This window comes from Oryctolagus cuniculus, chromosome 2 (assembly GCF_051225735.1).
Source record: "Oryctolagus cuniculus isolate XC-2025 breed Fujian yellow rabbit chromosome 2, ASM5122573v1, whole genome shotgun sequence".
NCBI lineage: Eukaryota > Metazoa > Chordata > Mammalia > Lagomorpha > Leporidae > Oryctolagus > Oryctolagus cuniculus.
The window spans coordinates 21,729,098-21,749,907 of NC_142868.1; the positions used below are offsets into that span (position 1 = coordinate 21,729,098).

The 20,810-nt window shown below is 37.9% G+C and overlaps 1 protein-coding gene across 8 annotated transcripts in view; it reads left to right on the top strand.

The window, feature by feature from the left end:
- TBC1D19 (TBC1 domain family member 19) overlaps positions 1-20,810 on the top strand; it is a 177,439-nt gene that overhangs the window by 104,266 nt on the left and 52,363 nt on the right. For all 8 annotated transcript variants that reach the window (XR_016229836.1, XR_016229834.1, XR_016229835.1 and 5 more), the window contains one exon: positions 1,214-1,276. Coding sequence is in view for 5 of the 8 variants with exons in the window: in XM_051842268.3 (XP_051698228.1) it covers positions 1,214-1,276 (63 nt within the window). In the remaining 3 variants the exon portion in view is untranslated. The remainder of the gene's footprint in view (positions 1-1,213; positions 1,277-20,810) is intronic.

A 20,810-nucleotide genomic window follows, 5' to 3' on the forward strand; every position in this document is an offset into this window, starting at 1 on the left:
GCAATGGACTATCCTTTAAAGATGAGTTTGTGAAGCATAACATCAATGTAATTAGTCTCCTGGTGATGAGCAGTGTCTCACAAATGGATAATCACAAAGGCATGGAAGAAGATATTTTTAAAGTTTTATTTATTTATTTATTTTCATTTATTTGAAAGAGGGAAAGAGACTGACTGAGCTTCCATCCACTGATTCACTCCTCAAATGCTCATAACAGCCAGAGCAGGCTGAAGCCAGGAGACCAGAAATCAATCCAGACCTCCCATGTTGGTGTTAGTGACCCATGTACTTGAACCATCACCTGCTGCCTCCCGAGGTCTACATTAGCAGAGGGCTTGATCAGAAGTAGAGCCAGGACTGAAACCCATGCGTTCCAAAATGGAATGCAGGCATCCTAAGCTGCATCTTAGACACTGCATAAAACACACACACACACACACACACACACACACGTCCAGGGAAGGTATTTTGAAGGAATGGCAAGGATGTAGACTTAAACAATGAGACTGAGGCAGTAATTTGGGGCCAGATTGTTATGGTTGCTTCAGGATATTGTAATTGCATCTGCTCATCTTTTCCAGCTTTAAAATATCTAAATATTATATTAAAAAGAGGTAGGGGCCAACACTATGGTACAGCAGGTTAAGCTGCGGCCTACAGTGCCAGCATCCCATGTAGTACCAGTTCAAGTCCCAGCTGCTCCCTTTCCTATCCAGCTCCCTGTGAATCCACCTGGGAGGGCAGCAGAAAATGGCCCAAGTCGTTGTACCCCTGCAACCTCATGGAAGACCCAGAAGAGGCTCCCCGCTCCTGGCTTTGGCTTGATACAGCCCTGGCTATTGTGGCCATCTGGGGAGTGAGCCAGCAGACAGAAAAGCTCTCCCTCTCTGGCTCTCCTTTTCTCTCTCTATAACTCTACCTTTCAAATAAACAAATCTTTTTCAAAAATGGATTAAAAGGAGATAAAATTGAAATAAATAATTAAGACTTATTAATGGAATTTAAAACTTCTAAGGAACTTGAGCTCAAATAATGTGTCACATGTATTAGTTAAGTAAATATATGATGGTATCAAAATCTAGTTGAGAAGTTTATAATCATACAGCAAGTAATACATTTATTGCAATAGTGTTTCTAAATATTGTATGTATACTTTAATACTATAGACAGATTTATCTGGGTTCTCTTCAGCACTCTTCACTTTTAATTACAGGATGTGAAGTTGACAGCAAGCAATGATGATTATTATTTTGTATTTGAAGATTATTTATATCAGGTAAGTTTAAAAATTAAAATATAGAGTGTTTTTGTTTTAGGTTCTCTTAATCACACTTTGAAAGATATCTCTATTGTTAACTAAATCCATCTGAAGGCTAAGCCATCTGTATCAGATTAATGTTCTAAGTTTTGTTCTGACTGTACAATTAAGTTGGAGAACAAGAGTCCCCCAAAGAGTTTTGGGGCTGTTCCTTTTAGATATATATGGTACAACCAGGTATTGGCAGGTAAGTTTTTCATTATAGCTATTAGCACAGATTCTTAAATTAAATGTCGAATTCATATTTAAGCCATCTCAAGATGTTTAGAGAAATCATTATTATGAAACTTTCTATTAAAGATATTGAACAAGTAATCAGATGTTTTGGAATCTTTTTGAAGTGTCAGGGTTGCTCTTTCATAACTTAATAGATTGATATTGTGGATTCTTGGATCCCTACATATATCTTTTTCAGAACTACTTAAATAAAATCAATTATTATAAATAGAAAGTATGTAATTTATATAGGCTTTGCCTAGATGAAAGATGTATTTTTAAAGATTACACATATATACTTGTATTGGTAATTTGCTTTTGGTAAATATCAATATAACCATCATGGAGGAAATATCTAGGTTCTACAGAACATTTTTTGCATGATTAAATACAAATCAGTCCCAACTGTTTGGATGAGCAAATTTTTGTCAGGTAATGTTATTGTTGGTGTATGTATATAATTTAAAGAAAACGTAAAGTTAAATAGTAATCTCTCATAAAGCTTTAATTTATCATGCATTCCAAGAGCTAAAGTATAAAGTTAAAATTTGAAATAAAGCTAAACACAAATTTAAGAGATTTCTATTATTTCAAATATATAATTAAAATTTGTATTGAAAAATAAAGATTAAAAATTATATTTTTAATATAATGTTAGTTGTTAATAATGGTTAAAAGATATAAAAATCTTCTAAAAGTCTATTGTAGTTAATGTCTAGCAATGTGTGCCATTTGTAGGATTCTAAATTTTTTATCAATAATTGCAGTAATGCTCATTTATATAGTAATACTAGTTTACTGCTAGCCATTGTACTTCTGAAATATGGAATGGAAATTACCACTTCCAGAATGGTGGCATGAGTGGCTGCATTGAGCTTTCCCCAGCAGAAGACAAAAACTATTGAAAACTATTTTTTAAAAAAATAAGATACATTTAGATCTCTGGAAACTGTCCTAAGTTTATACAACAAGTCAGCAAGTGAAGAAACATTTATTCAAAAAAAGCTACTAAATCTCAGTCAAAACAATTGTGACGCTTGAGTCATGACCCGCTTTTTTACCTCCTCCCAGTCCACACGCAACTTCAGCTGAGTATGGCCAAGAAAATAGTACTGTCTTATTCCAAGAGAAGTGGACCAGTGTCCCTACCAACTAACTAAACAAATAAGCTAATGATAACAACCACAAGCCCCAAATGCCTGTAAAAGGGCCTTAATATTGAACTTCACATACACGCTTACAAGTAGCCATTATAAATATATTCAAAGAACTGAAGAGGAAGCTATTCTTTAAAAAATAAAAATATAACCATATATTGTCAAATAGGGAAGATTAATAAAGAAATTATAAAAGCTTATATATAAGATACAAATGCCAGAGTTGAAAACTATAATAACTGAAATGAAAAATTCCCTGGGGGGGCCCAATAGTATAGTTAAAAAAGCAGAAAAGAATCAGTGCAGATATTTTATGGAAATTTTTCCATCCAAAAAGTAAAAAGGAAAGAATGAAGATAAATGAAAAGGGAGTCTCAGAGAAATTTAAAAAACCATCATGCTCACGAATATATTAATCAGTATGAGTACCAAAAGGAGAGGAGAGAAAAGAGAAGTATTTGAAGAAATAATAACTGAAAACTTCCCAAATGAAAAACATTAGTCTACAAACTTGGGAAACAGCAAACTCCACACTCAGATCCATAATCAAACTGTCAGAAGCAAAAGGCACTGAGAGAGTCTCCGAAGTGCTGAAATAAATAGTGAATGATTTTTTCCTTTGTTTAACTCACGTGTGAGTAGGTTTGACTCCAGATGTCTTTGTGATCCTCAGCAGCTAACCAAACTTTCACAAGCTTTCATATTATTAGAATGATGGTTTAGATTAGACTGACCTCGTATTTATGAGAACTAAAAAAAAAAAAAATCCTATTGAGTGATTTTATGCAAGACAAAGCAATTGAAGTTTTCCATAAAATCATTGATTACAGATTGCTTTGTTCTCTTTAAACTCGGGTTTTAAAATTCTTTTACCTCAAGAGTTATTAGTAGTGGGGTCCTATCTGTTGAGATTTTTATTATTTGTATGCAGGAAAATTCTATTGGTTTTCTCTTAAAGGCACAAAAGTTTTATTGGTATTAATTTTTGTGTTTTTTTGTTACATTTCTTTATTGCAACTGAAAAATAAATTTGCCTTCTTACTCATCTCTCTTCCCTAATGCTGAATTTTCCACCATTAATCCATTCTGCACAGTGAGGTCACAGTGGTCTTATAAAACACTATTCCAGTCACTTGTGTGATTAAATCCAAAAAGACCAGAGTGCTTCACAGAGGCTGCACAACTGTGCATATCTTGGTGTACCTCTCTAACCTCACTGTTCAGTTCTCTGGCACTCTTGTACAACCAACCACCCTGATCTTTCTTCACTCCTCAAGTGTGCTATACTGTTTTCCACCTCAGGGCTGTAAGGCCTACTGTTTTCTTTTCGATGGGAAATTGTTAATATTCCCCTCTTCATCTAGGAAATGCCTGTTTTCCTTCTGCGCTCAGCTAATAGCGTGTGCTCTACTCAGGTGTGTCTTCTGGGCCAGCCCTCTGCTCTTCAACACACACACACGCACACAGCAAGGTCATGGCTGTATCATATGATCTTGAAAGAACCATCTAGTGCTTTTCATGTATTTTATTTATAATACTTTAAAGAGCTCACTGGATCAGTATTTTTACTTTTTTAAAGACCACATTGTTGGAATATAAGTCACATGCCCTGCAGCCTGTACATTTAGAGTGTACAATTCAGTGGTTTATAATATATTCAGAGTTGTGTGGGTATTACCACAATTTTAGAATATTTTTATATCTGTATCCACTAGCATCTCTCATCCCCACAGTCCTGGACAGCCACTACTCTACTTCTTGTATTCTGAACATTTCAAATAAATGGAATCAGAGTACGTGGCCTTTTGTGACTGCTTCTTTCAGCTGGCATAATGTTTGCTCGGTTTATTGATGTTTGTAGCATATATCAGCAGTTCATTCTGTTTCATATGAAAAAATTTTAATTCTGTAGATAAGCCATATTTTATTCACCTGTCCAGCAGTTGATAGACATTTGGAACTTTCTGATATGATGAATAATGATCCCGTGAACATTTCATTTACAAAGTTTTTGTACATTTTCATTTCTCAAATACATCGAAGTAGAATTGCTGGATCTATCACAACTTTGTATTTGACAAGTTTTGAAGAATTGCCAAACTGTTTCCAAAGTGCTTCCTCGTTGTTTATTTCCACCAGCAATGTGTGGCTCCGATATCTACATCCTTGCCAACACTTCCTGTTATCTGTCTTTTATACAGCATCCTAATGGATGTGAAGTGGTATCTCATTGGGGTTCTGATTTGTATTTCTTTAGAGATGTTGAGCATTTGTCATATGTTTTTGACAACTTGTATATCTTCTTTAAAGAAATATCTGTTAAGATACTTTTCTTATTTTAAAATTAGATTATGCAGTTCTTTTTATAAAGTTGTGATAGTTTAATATATAGTCTATATAAAAGTCCTGTACTTGATATTGAATTGCCAATATTTTATTCCATTCAGTAGGTTGTTTTTACAATGCATTGGATATTATCTTTTGAATCGCATACAATCTTCATTAGTTTGAATGAAGTTCAATATGTTTCTTCTATTTAAAAATTTTTTGACTGTAATTGTATATATTTATGACACACAATATGATCATTCAATACATGTATACAATGTGTAATGATGAGACGTGTTCAAACTGGGATAACTAGCATTTTCATCTTCTTACAATGTCTTTGGGTTTAGAGCCATTGAACTCCTCTTTTCCAGTTCCTGAAGAATATGAATGCATTGCTAGCTATAGTCACCCTGTTACACTGTAGAATGTTGGGACTTATTCCTCCTGCATAACCATTATTCCTCCTTCTAGCCCTCTCCTCCCCACCATTCCTATCCTCTAATAATCACTATTCTACTTTTTTTCCTTGAGATAAACTTTTTGGGCTTCCACATTTGGTGGGAACAAATAGTATTTGCCTTTCTGTGTCTGGCTTATTTCACTTAACATAATGTTTTCTAGTTCTATTTTTCTACAATTGACAGGATTCCAGTTTTTTATAACTGAATAATATTCCATTGTGTATATTACGAGTGTACTTCAAAAAGATTGTGGAAAGAAGAATTAAAAATAAATATTTTTTTGTGCAAAAGTATTTTTCACAGCATGAATTTTCCTTGGGGTCTTTGAAGACCCCTATTACCACATTTTCTGTATCCATTCATCTACTAATGAGCACCTTGATGGATTCCATATCTTGGCTATTGTGTATAGTGTTGCAATACACGTAACGGTACATATTTCCCTTTAGTGTGCTGATTTCCTTTCCTTTGGATATATACCCAGAAGTAGGCTAGTTGGATCACGTGGTAGATCCATTTCCAGATTTCTGAGGGGCCACCAAACTCTTCTGCATAATGGCTATACTAATGTACTTTCCCTCCAACAGTGTGTGCCGAGTTCCCTTTAATCTGTAAACTCACCAGCATTTCTTATATTTTGCCTTTTTGATTAACAGCCTTATAATAATCAAATAGTCTATTTGACTCTATTGTAACTGTCTCTTCTATGTGAATTCGATTGTGTTTTGGTCTTCATTATCATTTCCAGTACCTAGCACACTATAGATACTGAATACACATTTTTCTTAATGTCATATAATTTTTTATTGTTTATTTTAAAAATTATTTAGAAGGACACTTTCTTTTTTCATTTGAAAGCTTAATGTTGGTAATTACTGGCTCACTGAAGCTTTACCATAATTTTAGAGGGCTCTAGATTTCCTTTACTTAAGAGTTTAGTTGTGGAGTGGTGAATCCTCTTTTATAAACTAACTAATAAGCCAAACAGATTAATATCATAAAGTTATTATATAAAATTTGAAAACATAATAAGCTAAATATCTACTACTTTGGTCCTGCCTACATTATTTTGGTCCTAAACATGAAATATTTATGACACCAGGCATGAACACATAAAATTATAATATCAACCAAAGACCAATGATGACATGATTTGTAGACTGTACTTACTCTGAGTCACTGTGTGGGTGAAGAGACTATAAATTTGACACATTTATCCCATTTGGAACCTAGAGACTAGAGGATCACCAGTTTTAACTACAACCACAAAGCCTCTTGGGTGGTGTTTAAAAAAGGCTTTCCAGGTAATGGAGCCACCTCACTTGGTGTACAGAGTCAGTGAGGGGATCCATTTTTGAATGAAAGCAGTATTAATTTCTCCAAAGAGTGCAACAAATAACCCTTCAGGGTAGATTTGTGTTTGCTTGTTCCATGTATAAATGGCGTATACTTCTAAGACAACTTGTAAGTAGCTGAGACAAACAATCATTTATAAACATGGATGCACTTTCTTTCTTTTTTTTAAATTTTTTTATTTGACAGATAGAGTTAAACAGTGAGAGAGAGAGAGAGAGAGAGAGAGAGAGAGAGAAAGGTCTTCCTTCCATTGGTTCACCTCCCAAATCGCTTCTAAGGCTGGAGCTATGCCGATCTGAAGCCAGGAGCCATGTGCTTCCTCCTGGTCTCCCATGGGCTGTAGGGGCCCAAGCACTTGGGCCATCCTCCACTGCCCTCCCGGGCCACAGCAGAGAGCTCTGGAAGAGGAGCAACTGGGACTAGGACCCAGCACCCATATGGGATGCCAGCACCACAGGCAGAGGATTAACCAAGTGAGCAGGGTGCCGGCCTGATGGATGCACTTTCTAAGAAAAGCCAGAACATTCATTCATAAATATTTATTGAACCTTGTACTAAGTGCAAATGATGCTAACATTTTATAGGCTTATAGTCTAGTTGAAAGACAGGCCATGAGCATTTAGAATCTTTTTGAAATTGTTTTAAAGTGTTTATGTGAAACATTCAATCTTTTAAATTACTGTACAAATGTGCTTTTCCTGTCTCCTGACTTCAGCCTGGCCCAGCCCCAGTCAATGTGGCCATTTGGGGAATGAACCAGTGGATGGAAGAGCGCTCTCTCTCTCTCTCTCTAGCTCTCGCTCTCTGTCTCTTCCTCTTTCTCTGTAACTCTGCCTTTCAAATTATATAAATATTTTTAAAATATGAATATGCTTTTAACCTTTATCAATTTTATTAATACTTTAGTCTGAATTATGTTATTTTTTAGATTTAACATAATTTTCCATCATAAGTCTCATGACCTATGCTGCTTTTACTATTTTGGAACTGAAACAAAATAAACTTCTATTTTAAAAATGTTTTGGTAAGAACATTATCAGTGTTTTCACGTACATTGCAGTGTTAGATATGGGCATTATGTGGTACAACAGATCTCAAAAACTATCACTTCATATAACTGAAATGTTAGACCCCCCTCTGCCTCATGCTTGTCAGCCTCCTTTCTACTGTCTGCTACTATGTTCAACTATGGTAGATGTCACATATAACTAGAATCACGCAGTGTTTGTCTTTTGTGCTGGCTCATTTCACTTTACACACTGTCCTCCACATTCATTCATGTTATCACATTTGGCAGGACTTTGTTCTTACAGGTTGCATAATAGTCTCTGATATGAATATACTACATTTTCTTTAGCCATTTATTTATCTAAATGGACTTTAATGTAGGTTTTTATCCCCCTGATGTGCATAGAAGGACAATTACAACACCTAAGCATCTCTCTTTGGGAATTGTGCAAAATTAAGTTTTCTTCTTATAGAAAATTATGAGGTAAAATGCTTTCCTTGGTAATACTTTTTAATTATTTTATGTGGATATGAATTATTAGAAGTTCTTTAAAAATAATAAAATAATTATAATTTTATTCATTAAAAGCAATATTCTGTTATCAGAAATTGAGTCCTGGCTTAAATTCTGTACATGTGTATATGTGTGTGTGTAAGACAGAAGGCCTCTTCTTATCTTTCATACAAGCTTTCTTTTGGCAGTGCTGCCTAGCAACACAATGGTTCTGTGGAAAATTGTTAATGATAATGGAACAAATTTAGTGTTTCTGTCTTTGCTTTGGGTCATGACCTGTTGATTAGATTTTGTAACTAGACTGCTTGGCTAATCTGGCATATACTTTTTTTTTTATCTGGTGTGTACTTAACAGTAGTACTGAGATATTGGAATATGCCATAGTTACAGCTGTTTTAATGCCAATGAATAGATTAGGGTGAAATACAATTAGGTATCTTTTATTCATGTATACATTTAGTCAAATTTTTAGAGTCTCTTCTGACATATGCACTGTGTTAGGTGACAGCAAAGAAAGATACTTACTAAGCTCGTATCTTAGTGGGAAAAGGAAGAAAGACAAATATATAGTTATAATTGGATTTGATAAATGCATTAATAGAGGTTCAAGCAAAGTTCTATGCAAATAAGTTAAAACTCTGAGAGTGGAACAATGTTCATAGTGCCTCCAGGATAGACATATTATAGAAAATGTCTGGCTTTTGGAGGCAAGGAATTAAGAAGATTAAGAAAGATAAAAGTAGGCGTGAACCATGTGTGTGCTGTGTTTGGTGAGGTGAGATGAGCTTCTTGTGTTAATGCACACCTCCAGAAGTTGAGGTTAGAGTTTAATGAGTACATGACAGAGTGAGGTCCACATGAATAGAGTACAAATGTGGACTACGTATCACTAGTGTGATCTACCACTATAATCACTTTCTCTTTTTTTTTTTTTTTTTTTTTTTTTGACAGGCAGAGTGGACAGTGAGAGAGAGAGACAGAGAGAAAGGTCTTCCTTTTGCCGTTGGTTCACCCTCCAATGGCCGCCGCGGCCAGCGCGCTGCGGCCGGCGCACCGCGCTGATCCGATGGCAGGAGACAGGAGCCAGGTGCTTTTCCTGGTCTCCCATGGGGTGCAGGGCCCAAGCACTTGGGCCATCCTCCACTGCACTCCCTGGCCACAGCAGAGAGCTGGCCTGGAAGAGGGGCAACCGGGACAGAATCCGGCGCCCCGACCGGGACTAGAACCCAGTGTGCCGGCGCCGCTAGGCGGAGGATTAGCCTAGTGAGCCGCGGCGCCGGCCTAATCACTTTCTCTTAAGTACAAGTTCAGCTCTCTTGTCCTTCTATTTGCTAATAGAAATTATGTGACCAAACTGTAATCCTGAGTAAGTATAGCTCTTTGCCAATTCTGTGGCTGCAGTGTACACTTGAATGTGAATGGTACAGCAACCATGCTCGTTTACTTTAAATTCATGATCATTAACTGCAACTCTTTATTTCTGCTTAGCAATTCTATTGCATCTCCTTAAGTACATCTATTAGCTGCACTATCCTCTTCGCACCTTCTCTATAGAGAATTCCATCCCTTCTTTCTCTAACCTCGCTGCCTGGTTTTTGGGGGGATGTGGGGGAGGCTGAGGGAAGACAACCCTCACAGGCTTCTATGCCTTACAAACCAACTTGCGTCTGCACCCATACCCTCAGCTTTCCCTTCGGTTCTCATGGTCAAACTGCTTTACTGAAGATGAGCCCAATCTCAGCTTCTGGGCAGTACAAACTCATCTCCCCTTGCTACTCAAAAGCACTGCAGTTGTCAGTTTCCCAATCTCTATTGGATTCTTCTTTTCAGTATACAGATTTGCTGTTATTCCTCTCATGCTAAAGACAAAGCAAAATAAAATAAAAACAATCTCTTTTTGAGGTCATAGCCATTCCTGCTACTGCCTCATTCCTCTGTTTCCTATTCAGCAAGAGTCCTTTAAGAAAATCTCGAGATGTTGTTTCTAGTTCCTAACTCCTCATTCTTTCTTGAACCTACCTTACTCTATTTTTTTCCCAGCTACTCCCTGAGATGTCACAGTGACTTCACATTGCTGAATGCAGGGATCAGTTCTCCCCTCTCACCTTTACTTTACCTGTTTGACATTCAGCTGGTCGTGCTCTCCTCAATCTTCTTCCTGGATTTCCTTCTATCTGACTAGCCAGCATCCTCGTTCCTTCTGCTGGTTTCTCCTTATCTGCCTGCCCTACCCTGTAGGATCTCCGGTGGTCCTTGTACCTCTTCCTCTTCATTATTTTTTCTTCTATCCTTACTTTTCATGATCTTATCTAGTCTTCTAGCTTTAAGTAGTATCTATTCACTGACATCCAATGTTTAATCTCTTTTGAGATCTATCCCTTGAACTTCAGGCTTACCTATCTGCTTCCAGGAAGCTATTCTTCTGCCAAGATTCACTTCCTAACCATCTGCAGGTCCCTAATTTAATAGAAAGCCACTTCCAATACACACACATGTGCAGGCATTATGCATTATCCCTTGTCTGCCTGTTTTTCTCCATAGCAGTTAACATTATATGACTTGTAATGTTATATATATATATAACAAAAACATAGGAACAATGAAGATGGGCATTTTTCATGTCCGTGGTTACATTCTTTATTTCTAGTATAGTGTCTACCACATGTTAGATGCTCTATAAATATTAGAAAAGAGAGGGAGAGGGAGAGACAGAAGAAGGGCAAGCTATCAAAATAGAATTAAGAGGATTTTGGTTGAGAGAGAGGGAAGAATCAAGGATGATGATCTTTTTTAGCTTTTAGTTGTTAGTAATGATTGTGTTATTGGAAATTAATATTAGAAATTAAGGAAGGATGTATAAATTGGAAGTCAGAAGACAAGAAGACAAATATTTTAAGTGAGATCCCTGTGCCTAAGCAAGATATTGAAGGTCCTAATTTTTATTTCTTCTCTTAGTATTCTCTTTTTTTATTTTACATCTTTTATTTATCATAACATGGTGAAAGAAGAGTATATTGTCATTTACATGGTATGAGTTAGTGAAGCAATATTTATAACAATACTAAATGATATAACATCCACACAATTCTTATATTCTATATTAACTTCCACAAATAAAACATGGTATCTGTCTTTCTGAGTTTGGCTTGTTTCACATAGCATAATGATCTCCTGTTGCATCCATTTTCTTGCAAGTGTCAGGATTTTTTCCTTTTTTATTCCATTGTCTAGGTACCTCATTTTTTAAAAACCAGTTATCAGTTGATAACATCTAAGTTGAAAACGTATCTTTACAATTGTGAATTGAGCCACTATAAACATGGGGGTGCAATTATCTTTTTTTTTTTTTGACAGGCAGAGTTAGACAGTGAGAGAGAGAGAGAGAGAAAGGTCTTCCTTTTTCCATTGGTTCGCCCTCAAATCTGAAGCCAGGAGCCAGGTGCTTCCTCCTGGTCTCCCATGTGGGTGCAGGGCCCAAGGACCTGGGCCATCCTCCACTGCCTTCCCGGGCCACAGCAGAGAGCTGGCCTGGAAGAGGAGCAACCAGGACAGAACCAGCGCCCCAACCGGGACTAGAACCCAGTGTGCCGGCACCACAGGTGGAGGATTAGCCTAGTGAGCCGTGGCGCCGGCCATCAATTATCCTTTTAATATTCTGTGTCAGGATCTCCCCCTTCGGGAACTGGCCGGGTTACCACGAAGGAAGAGTCGAGGAGACTGAAGAAGGTCAAGCTAAACACACTTTATTGATACTCTAGGTGACTAGGAGAGATCGCTCAAGCCTACTCCTTTTTTTTTTTTTTTTTTTTTTTATCTTTTATTTAATGAATATAAATTTCCAAAGTACGACTCATGGGTTACAATGGCTTCCCCCCCCATACCGTCCCTCCCACCAACAACCCTCCCCTTTCCCACTCCCTCTCCCCTTCCATTCACATCAAGATTCATTTTCGATTATCTTAATATACAGAAGATCAGCTTAGTATACCTTAAGTAAGTATTTCAACAGTTTGCTCCCACACAGAAACATAAAGTGAAAAATAATAGATGATTTTTTTTAAATGATGATGAAATCAGATCAGACCTATTGTCATGTTTAATCCCAGTGAGAGTCAAGTTGGGAATTGAAAATTTCTTTCTTTTTTTTTTTTTTTTTTTTTTTTTTTTTTTACAGAAGATCAGTTTAGTGTACATTAAGTAAAGATTTCAGTCGTTTGCACCCCCATAGAAACACAAAGTGAAATATACTGTTTGAGTACTCGTTATAGCATTAAGCCTCAGTGTACAGCACGTTAAGGACCGAGATCCTACATGAGGAGTAAGTGCACAGTGACTCCTGTTGTTGACTTTACCAATTGACACTCCTGTTTATGGCATCAGTAATCTCCCTATGCACCAGTTATGAGTTTCCAAGGCTATGGAAGCCCCTTGAGTTCTCCGACTCTTATCTTGTTTAGACACGGTCATAGTCAAAGTGGAGGTTCTCTCCTCCCTTCAGAGAAAGGCACCTCCCTCTTTGAAGACCTGTTCTTTCCACTGGGATCTCACTCACAGAGATCTTTTTGCCAGAGTGTCTTGGCTTTCCATGCCTGAAATACTCTCATGGGCTTTTCAGCCAGATCCGAGTGCCTTTAGGTCAAGCCTACTCCTGCGGGCACTAGGCACTATGGACCAGGAGCTTCTCCCCGCGGGCACTAGGCACTACGGACTGGGGAGAGAGGCTGAGCAACCTCCGGTTTACAGCCTCTGAGGGTCCCCTTATATACAGTTTCTAGAGGCTAGCCCCGCCCACATTCTGACCCCCCCCAGGGTCCTGTCGTCATGACAACGACAGTTTGTGGTTAGGCCATCAGTTTTCAAATCTTACCAGCTAGGGTGGTTACCACTCTACTTTTCTTTCAAGCTTTGGGCTACTGCGCAGTTACTTTCTTTCAAAGGGTGCTACAATTACTTTCTCCATGAATGGTTCCCCAACAATTCTGATTTCATTTCTTTGGAAATATTCTTAGGAGTGGGATAGCTGGATCATATGGTACACCTAGTTTTAGATTTCTGAAGAATCACTGTACAGTTTTCCACTGTGGTTGTACCAATTTGAATTCCCACGAAGAAGGGGCCATCAAAGGAGGAGGTACCTTTCTCTGAAGGGAGGAAAGAACTTCCATTTTGATTATGGCCTTGTCTAAATAAGGTCATAGTTTGTGCACTCAAGAGGCTTCCATAGCCTTGCCAGCTCATGACAAGAGCCTAGGGTGATTGCTGATGTCATAAGTAAGAGTGTCAGTTGTTAAATCATGTAGGATCTCTGTCCTTAATGTGTTGTATTATGAGAATTAAAGGTAAAACTAGCCTTCAAACAGTACTTTATACTTTGTATGTCTGTGTAGGTGTAAACTGTTGAAATCTTTACTTCGTATGGAGTTGATCTTCTGTATATAAAGATAATTAATAATGAATCTTAATGAAGAATGAGACAGGAGAGGGAGTAGGAGGTGGGTTGGTCTAGGGGCTGGGTGGAGGTTTGAGGAGAAGAACCGCTATAATCCAAATGTTGTACTTTCAAAATTTATATTTATTAAATAAAAGCTTTCTATTAAAAAAAGTTACTATAGTCATTAAATAAACAGCCGAGGAGTCTGCAAAAAAAATTTTTTGCACTCCCACCAACAATGTATTAGGGTACCTTCTCCACAACCTCACTAACATTTGTTAATTTTTGATTTTTGGATAATAGCCATTGTAACTGAAGTGAGGTGATACCTCATTGTGGTTTTTATTTGCATTTCCCTGGTGGCTAGTGATTCTGAGCGTTTTTTCATGTCTTTTGGCCATTTATATTTTACACTTTGAAAAATGTCCATCAATGTCATTTATTCATTTCTTAACTGCATTGTTTGTTTTGTTGTTGATGAGTTCTTGAACTTCTTATATATTGTGGATATTAGTCCTTTATTGGGTGCATAGTTTGAAAATATTTTCTGATTCTGTTAGTTGCCTCTTTGCTTTGTTTCCTTTGCTGTATAGTAGCTTCTTAGCTTGATGTAATCCCGTTTTTTGCTTTTATTGTTTATGCTTCTGGGGTGTTGGGCCAATATCTTAGGGTGTTTTCCTCTAGTCATTTCATGATTTCAGGTCTTAGGTTTAGATCCTTGATCCACTGTAAGTTGATTTTTGTATAGGATGTAAGGTAGGGGTCTTGTTTTAAACTTCTGTGTGGAAACTCAATTTTCCCAATACCATTTGTTGAAGAGATTATCCTTTCTCTAGGGAATGATTTTAGCTCATTTGGTCAATCTTTGGGGTCTCTAATCTGTTCCATTGGTCTATGTGTCTATTTTTGTGCCAATACCAGGTTATTTTGATTATAATATCCCTATAGTATGTTTTGAAATCTGTCATTGTGATGCCTCCACCTTTGTTTTTATTTAAGATTGCTTCGACTATTTGGGGTCTTTTTTGTTTCCATGAATGTTAGAATTGTTTTTTCTAATTTTGTGAAGAATCTCTTTGGAATTTTGATTTGGATCACATTGAATCTGTAAATTGCTTTGAGTAGTATGGACTATCTGATGGTGGATTCTTCCAATCCATAAACATGTAAAAGGTTTTCCCATTGTTTTTGGTGTCTTCTTCTATTTGTTTCATTAATGTTCTTTTAATTTGCATTGAGGATATATTTCACATCCTTGGTTAAATTTATCCCAGAGTATTTAAAATTTTTTTGTAACTATTGTGAATGGGACTGATCTTACTAGTTCTTTTTCAGCCAGAAGATTGTCAGTGTTTAAGAATGCTATTGAGTGTTGATTTTATATGCTTCAATTTTGCCATATTCTTTTAACAGTTCTAATAGTCTTTAAGTGGAGTCTTGGTTCTGCTATAAAGGATCATGTCATCTGCAAACTTGTTTAATTTGACTTCCTCATTTCTAATTTGTATCCCCTTGATTTCTTTTTCTTGCCTAGTGGCTCTAGTTAAAATTTCCAGAACTATATAGAACATTAGTGGTTGGAGTGAGCAGCCTTGTCTTATTCTGGTTCATAGTAGAAATGCTTCCAACTTCTCTCTGTTCAATATAATGCTGACTATGAGTTTGTCATATATTTTCTTTATTGTATTGAGATATGCTCCTTCTATACCAGTTGTTTTTAGTTATTTAATCATGAAAGGATGTTATATTTTATTAAATGCTTTTTCTTCATGTATTGAGATAATGGTGGTTTTTATCCTTCATTTTATTAATGTGATATATCACATCAGTTGATCCACATATGTTGAATCATCCCTACATCCCTGGGATAAATCACACCTGATCATGTGGGTGATTTTTTTATATGTTGCTGGATTTGATTTGCAAGTATTTTGTTTAGCATTTTTGCATCTAAGTCATCAGGGATATTGGTCTATAGTTCTCCTTTTTGGTGTATTTTCATCTGGTTTAGGAATTAAGGTAACCTTAGTCTCATAGTATGAGTTTAGAAGGGTTTTCTCCCTTTCAATTGTTTTGAATAGTTTAAGAAGAAATAGTATTAGTTCTTCCTTAAAAGTTTGGTACAATTCAACAGTGAAGCCATCTGGTTCAGGGATTTTGTTTGTTGGTAATCTGTTTGTTACTGATTCAATCTCAGTCTTGGTTATTGGTCTATTCAGGTTTGCTGTGTCTTCATGCCTCAATTTTAGAAAATTATATGTGCCTAGAAATCTATCCATTTCTTCCATATTTTCCAATTTCTTGGCATATAGCTATTTGTAATAATTCCTAATGATTCCTTATATATCTGATATCAGTTGTAACATCTCTTTTTCACCTTTGGTTTTATTAGTTTGGGTTCTCTCTCTGCTTAATTGGGCCAATGGTTTATAGATTTTATTTATTTTATTCAAAAAACCAGCTCTCATTTCCATGATCTTTTGTATGCCTTTTTGATTTCTGTTCTGTTTATTCCCTAATTTTATGATTTCTTTCCTTCTAGTTGTTTGGGATTTGGTTTATTCTTATTTTTCTAGGTCCTTGGGAGGCATTATTATATTACTTATTTGATATATTTTCCATTTTTTGATACAGGCACTTATTGCTATAAACTTAGTCTTAACACTGGTTTTGCTATATCCCATAACTTTTGATATGTTGTTTCAACACATTTTCATGTGCTTCAAGGAATTTTTTATTTTCCTTTTGATTTCTTCTATGGCACATTGTTCACTCAGGAGCTAGTTGTTCAGTCTCCATGTGTTTGTATATTTTCTAGAATTTCTTTTTTGTTAGTTTCCAGCTTATTTCCCTTGTGGTCAGAAAAACTAAATGATATGATGTTTTTAAATTTGTTGAGACTTGTTTTATGGCCTAGCATATGGTCTGTACTAGAACATGTTCCATGTACTTATGAAAAGAATGTCTTCTACAGATATTGGATGGAATGTTCTGTAGATGTCTTTTAGGTCCATTTGGTCCGTGGTACAGATTACCTCATTTTCTTTGTTTAGTTTTTTTCTAGCTGATGTGTCCATCGATGAAAGTGATGTATTAAAGTCCTTCAATATTATTGTATTGGAATTTATGTCTCCCTTTAAATCCATTAACATTTGTTTTATCCAACTCAGTGCCCTAGCTTTGGGCACATCTGCATTTACTATAGTCCGATCTTCTTGTTGAATTGATTCCTTAATCATTACATAATTCTTTGTCTCTTTTAATAATTTTTGTGTTAAAATTATTTTTCTGGTAATGAGTATGGCTACTCTTGCTAAATTTTGACTTCTATTTTCATGGAATATCTTTTCCCATCTTTTCACTTCCAGTCTGTATGTATTTTTTTTTTTTTTTTGACAGGCGGAGTAGATAAGTGGATAGTGAGAGAGAGAGAGACAGAGAGAAAGGTCTTCCTTTTGCCGTTGGTTCACCCTCCAGTGGCTGCCACAGCTGGCGCGCTGCAGCCGGCGCACTGCGCTGATCCGAAGGCAGGAGCCAGGTACTTATCCTGGTCTCCCATGGGGTGCAGGGCCCAAGCACTTGGGCCATCCTCCACTGCCCTCCCAGGCCATAGCAGAGAGCTGGCCTGGAAGGGGGGCAACCAGGAAAGAATCCGGCGCTCTGACTGGGACTAGAACCCGGTGTGCTGGCGCCGCTAGATGGAGGATTAGCCTATTGAGCCGCGGCGCCGGCCAATGTATGTATGTTTATTGGTGAAGTATGTTCGTTGTAGGCAGCATATAGATTTTTTTTTTATCCATTCATTTAGTCTGTATCTTTTAATTGGGGAATTTAGTCTATTTACATTCAAGGTTATTATTTACAAATAATGACTTGAACTTGCCAGTTTTCTGTAAGTATTCCTATTGTTTATTTTTAATCTCCTTTGTTCTTTTACTAGGATATTTCTGCCTTTGCATTATTTCATGATGCAGATTATCCTTTTCTGTTTCTGTATGTAGTACATCCTAAGTATCATTAGTAAAGCTGGCGAAGTGGTCACAAATTCTTTCAGCTTTTGCTTTCCTTAGAATATCTTTATTTTACCTTCATTTACGAATAAAAGTTTCATTGGGTAAAATTGTGTTGGCAGTTTTTTCTTTTAGAACTTGGACAATATCTCTTCGTTCCCTCCGGCCTGTAGGGTTACTGTTGAGAAATCTGCTTGACGGAAATTCCTTTAAAAGTAACCTGGGGTTTCTCTCTTGAAAATTTTAGAATAGCCTGTCCATTTTTTACTTTTGAATGTTGACTATAATGTTTGTATGTTGTGATGAGGATCTTTTTAGATCATGTCTATTTGAAGTTCTATGTACTTCCTATATTTTGATGTCCATGTCTATTTACCAGATTGGGGGAAGTTTCTGCTGTTGTTTCATTTAATAGTTTTTCTTTTTTAAAAAATGATTTATTTATTTATGTACTTGAAAATCAAAATTAACAGAGAAGGAGGGATGGAGGGAGAGAGGGAGGGAGGGAAAGAGAGAGAGAGAGCAATTGATCTTCCATCTGTTGATTCACTCCCCAAATGACTGCAATGTTCAGGGCTAAGTCAGGCCAAAGCTAGAATCCAGAATCTTCATCAAGATCTCTTATATGGGTGCAGGGGCCCTAGCAGTTGGGCCGTTCTGTGCTGCTTTCCCAGGAGCATTATCAGGGAGCTGAATTGGAAGTAGAACAGCAGGGACTCAAACTGGTAACCATATGGGATGCTGGCACTACAGACAGTGGCTTAACCCCCTGTGACACAGTGCTGGCTCCCTGGATGGGTTTTCTAAGCCATTCTTTTCTTCTGTGACTTCAGGAACTTTTCAGACTCATATCTGATGGCATCCCATGCATGAATCCTGAACACTGTTTTTGTTCTTTCTACTTTTTTTTTGTTCTTTGTTTTTTGATCTGAGCTATTTCAAAAGACCAGTCTTCTAGATCAGATATTTTTTTCAGTTGCCTCATCAAGTTTGTTGTTAAAGCTTTCCAATGTATTTTTTATTTCACTTTGTAATATCCAAATATTACTGTTTGGATCTTTTTCAGTTTCTCTATCTCTTTGCTGAATTTCTTATCTATGTCCTATACTGGTTTCCTAATTTCATTTAACTGTTTTCCTGTATTTTCTTTAAAGATTTATTTATTTATTTGAAAGGCAGTGTTACAGAGGCAAGGAGAGAGAGTGGGGGAGGGGGGGGAGTGGAGCTTCCATCCACTGGTTCACTCCCCAGATGACCACAATGGCCAGAGCTGGGCCGATCTGAAGCCAGGTGCCTGGAGCTTCTTCCGGTCTCCCCGGTGCAGGGTTGCAGGGGCCCAAGGACTTGGGCCATCTTCTACTGCTTTCCCAGACCATAGCAGAGAGCTGAATCAGAAGTGGAGCATCTGCGACTTGAACTGGTGCCCACATGGGTTGCCAGCACTGTAGGCAGCAGCTTTACCCACTATGCCACAGTGCTGGCCTCTAATTTTTTTTAATATTTATATATTTGAAAGAGTTACAGAAAGAGGGGGAGAGACAGAGAGAGAGAGAGAGAGAACGAGCTTCCATCTGCTGATTCACTCTCCAAATGGTTGCAATGACTGTGGCTGGGCCAGGCCAAAGCCAGGAGCCAGGAGCCAGGAGCTTCTTTTGGGTCTCCCACATGGGTGGCAGGAGCCTAAGAACCTGGGCCATCATCTGCTATTTCCCAGGTCATTATCAGGGTGCTGGACTGAAGGTAGAGCAGTTGAGACACAAACAGGTGCCCAAATGAGATGCCAGCATCCTAGGTGGTGGCTTTACCTGCTGAGCCATAATGCTGGCCCCCGTATTTTTGAGTAACCTGACAGTCATTCTTTTGGATTATTTTTCAGGCATTTCATCTATCTTCACTTCTTCACAGTCCAACATTTATGTGTTACTCCGTTCATTTTGGCAAATCACATTGCCTCCTTTTTTCATGTTTCTGCATCAATTTCTGCACATCCAGTGGATTCCTTTTTTCTGTCTCTTCTGGAGGAAAGATTTTTGACATCTTTTTTTAATTGAAGGCTTTATTTCCGAAGATGTTACTCTTGTGCTCAGTTGAATGTTAAGATTTACACTTGAGCTCCTGAGGTGTGTGCTAGTTGGAGCAGGGGAGCTCCAGCCACTGTTTGAGGGTGAATCAAAAAACCAAATTGACACCAAAGATGGGCATGGGGAGCACTTCTGGCTACAGTCAGTGAGAGGCGATGTTGGGGCCAGCTGGTATGTCAATGTCCCCATCTTCATCTGTGCCAGAGTGTACTAGCTGATTCACAGCCCAGAGGGAGCCCATGGTGCCCACCTACCCAGGTACATGCACCTTCCAGAGAGCCAACTCACTCTTTAGTGTGGCCCCTGACCCCACTGTGAGATATGACCCCAGTATACAGGGAGCATCAAGCCTCTGCAGTCAGTCCAGGTGTATACACGGGAATCCAGCCTAAACCCACCAGTTTCCCAGCTCGGGGGTTTATGCCTGAACTCCCACAGCCATAGGGCAGAGGGTTTCTGCTCAGCACCCTGTAAAATGCCCTGTCTCTAGATCCAGTGGCCTCCGGCAGCAGCATGACTTCTTGCTGTTCCCTGAGTCAAAACAGAGTCAGCAACAACTGTGCCACAGCAAACCGAGTCTGGCACTTTGTTGCAAGACAAGGGTGCCGCCGTGGGGGTGAGTGGGTGTCAGGAGGAGGTGATGTGGCATCCCGTTTTGGAGCAAGTCGTTGCTCAGACCCATGCCAGCTTCCCAGACTGGACTTGAAGTCAGTAAGAACTGTGGGATTCCTCCTCAGTTAAAAATGCCAGTGGCAGGGGCTGCAGCACCGTTTTCCTACCTCCTGTTCTCAAGATGGTATTTCCCGGCCAGGAACCAGTGCATGGGTGTAGAGGTTGCTGGTGGTTTGGCAGGGGTAAGGTGTATCTGACTTCTGTCCTCGCTTCCACGCAGAGTGTTCTGCTACTTCTCCACTGAGAATTTCTCGC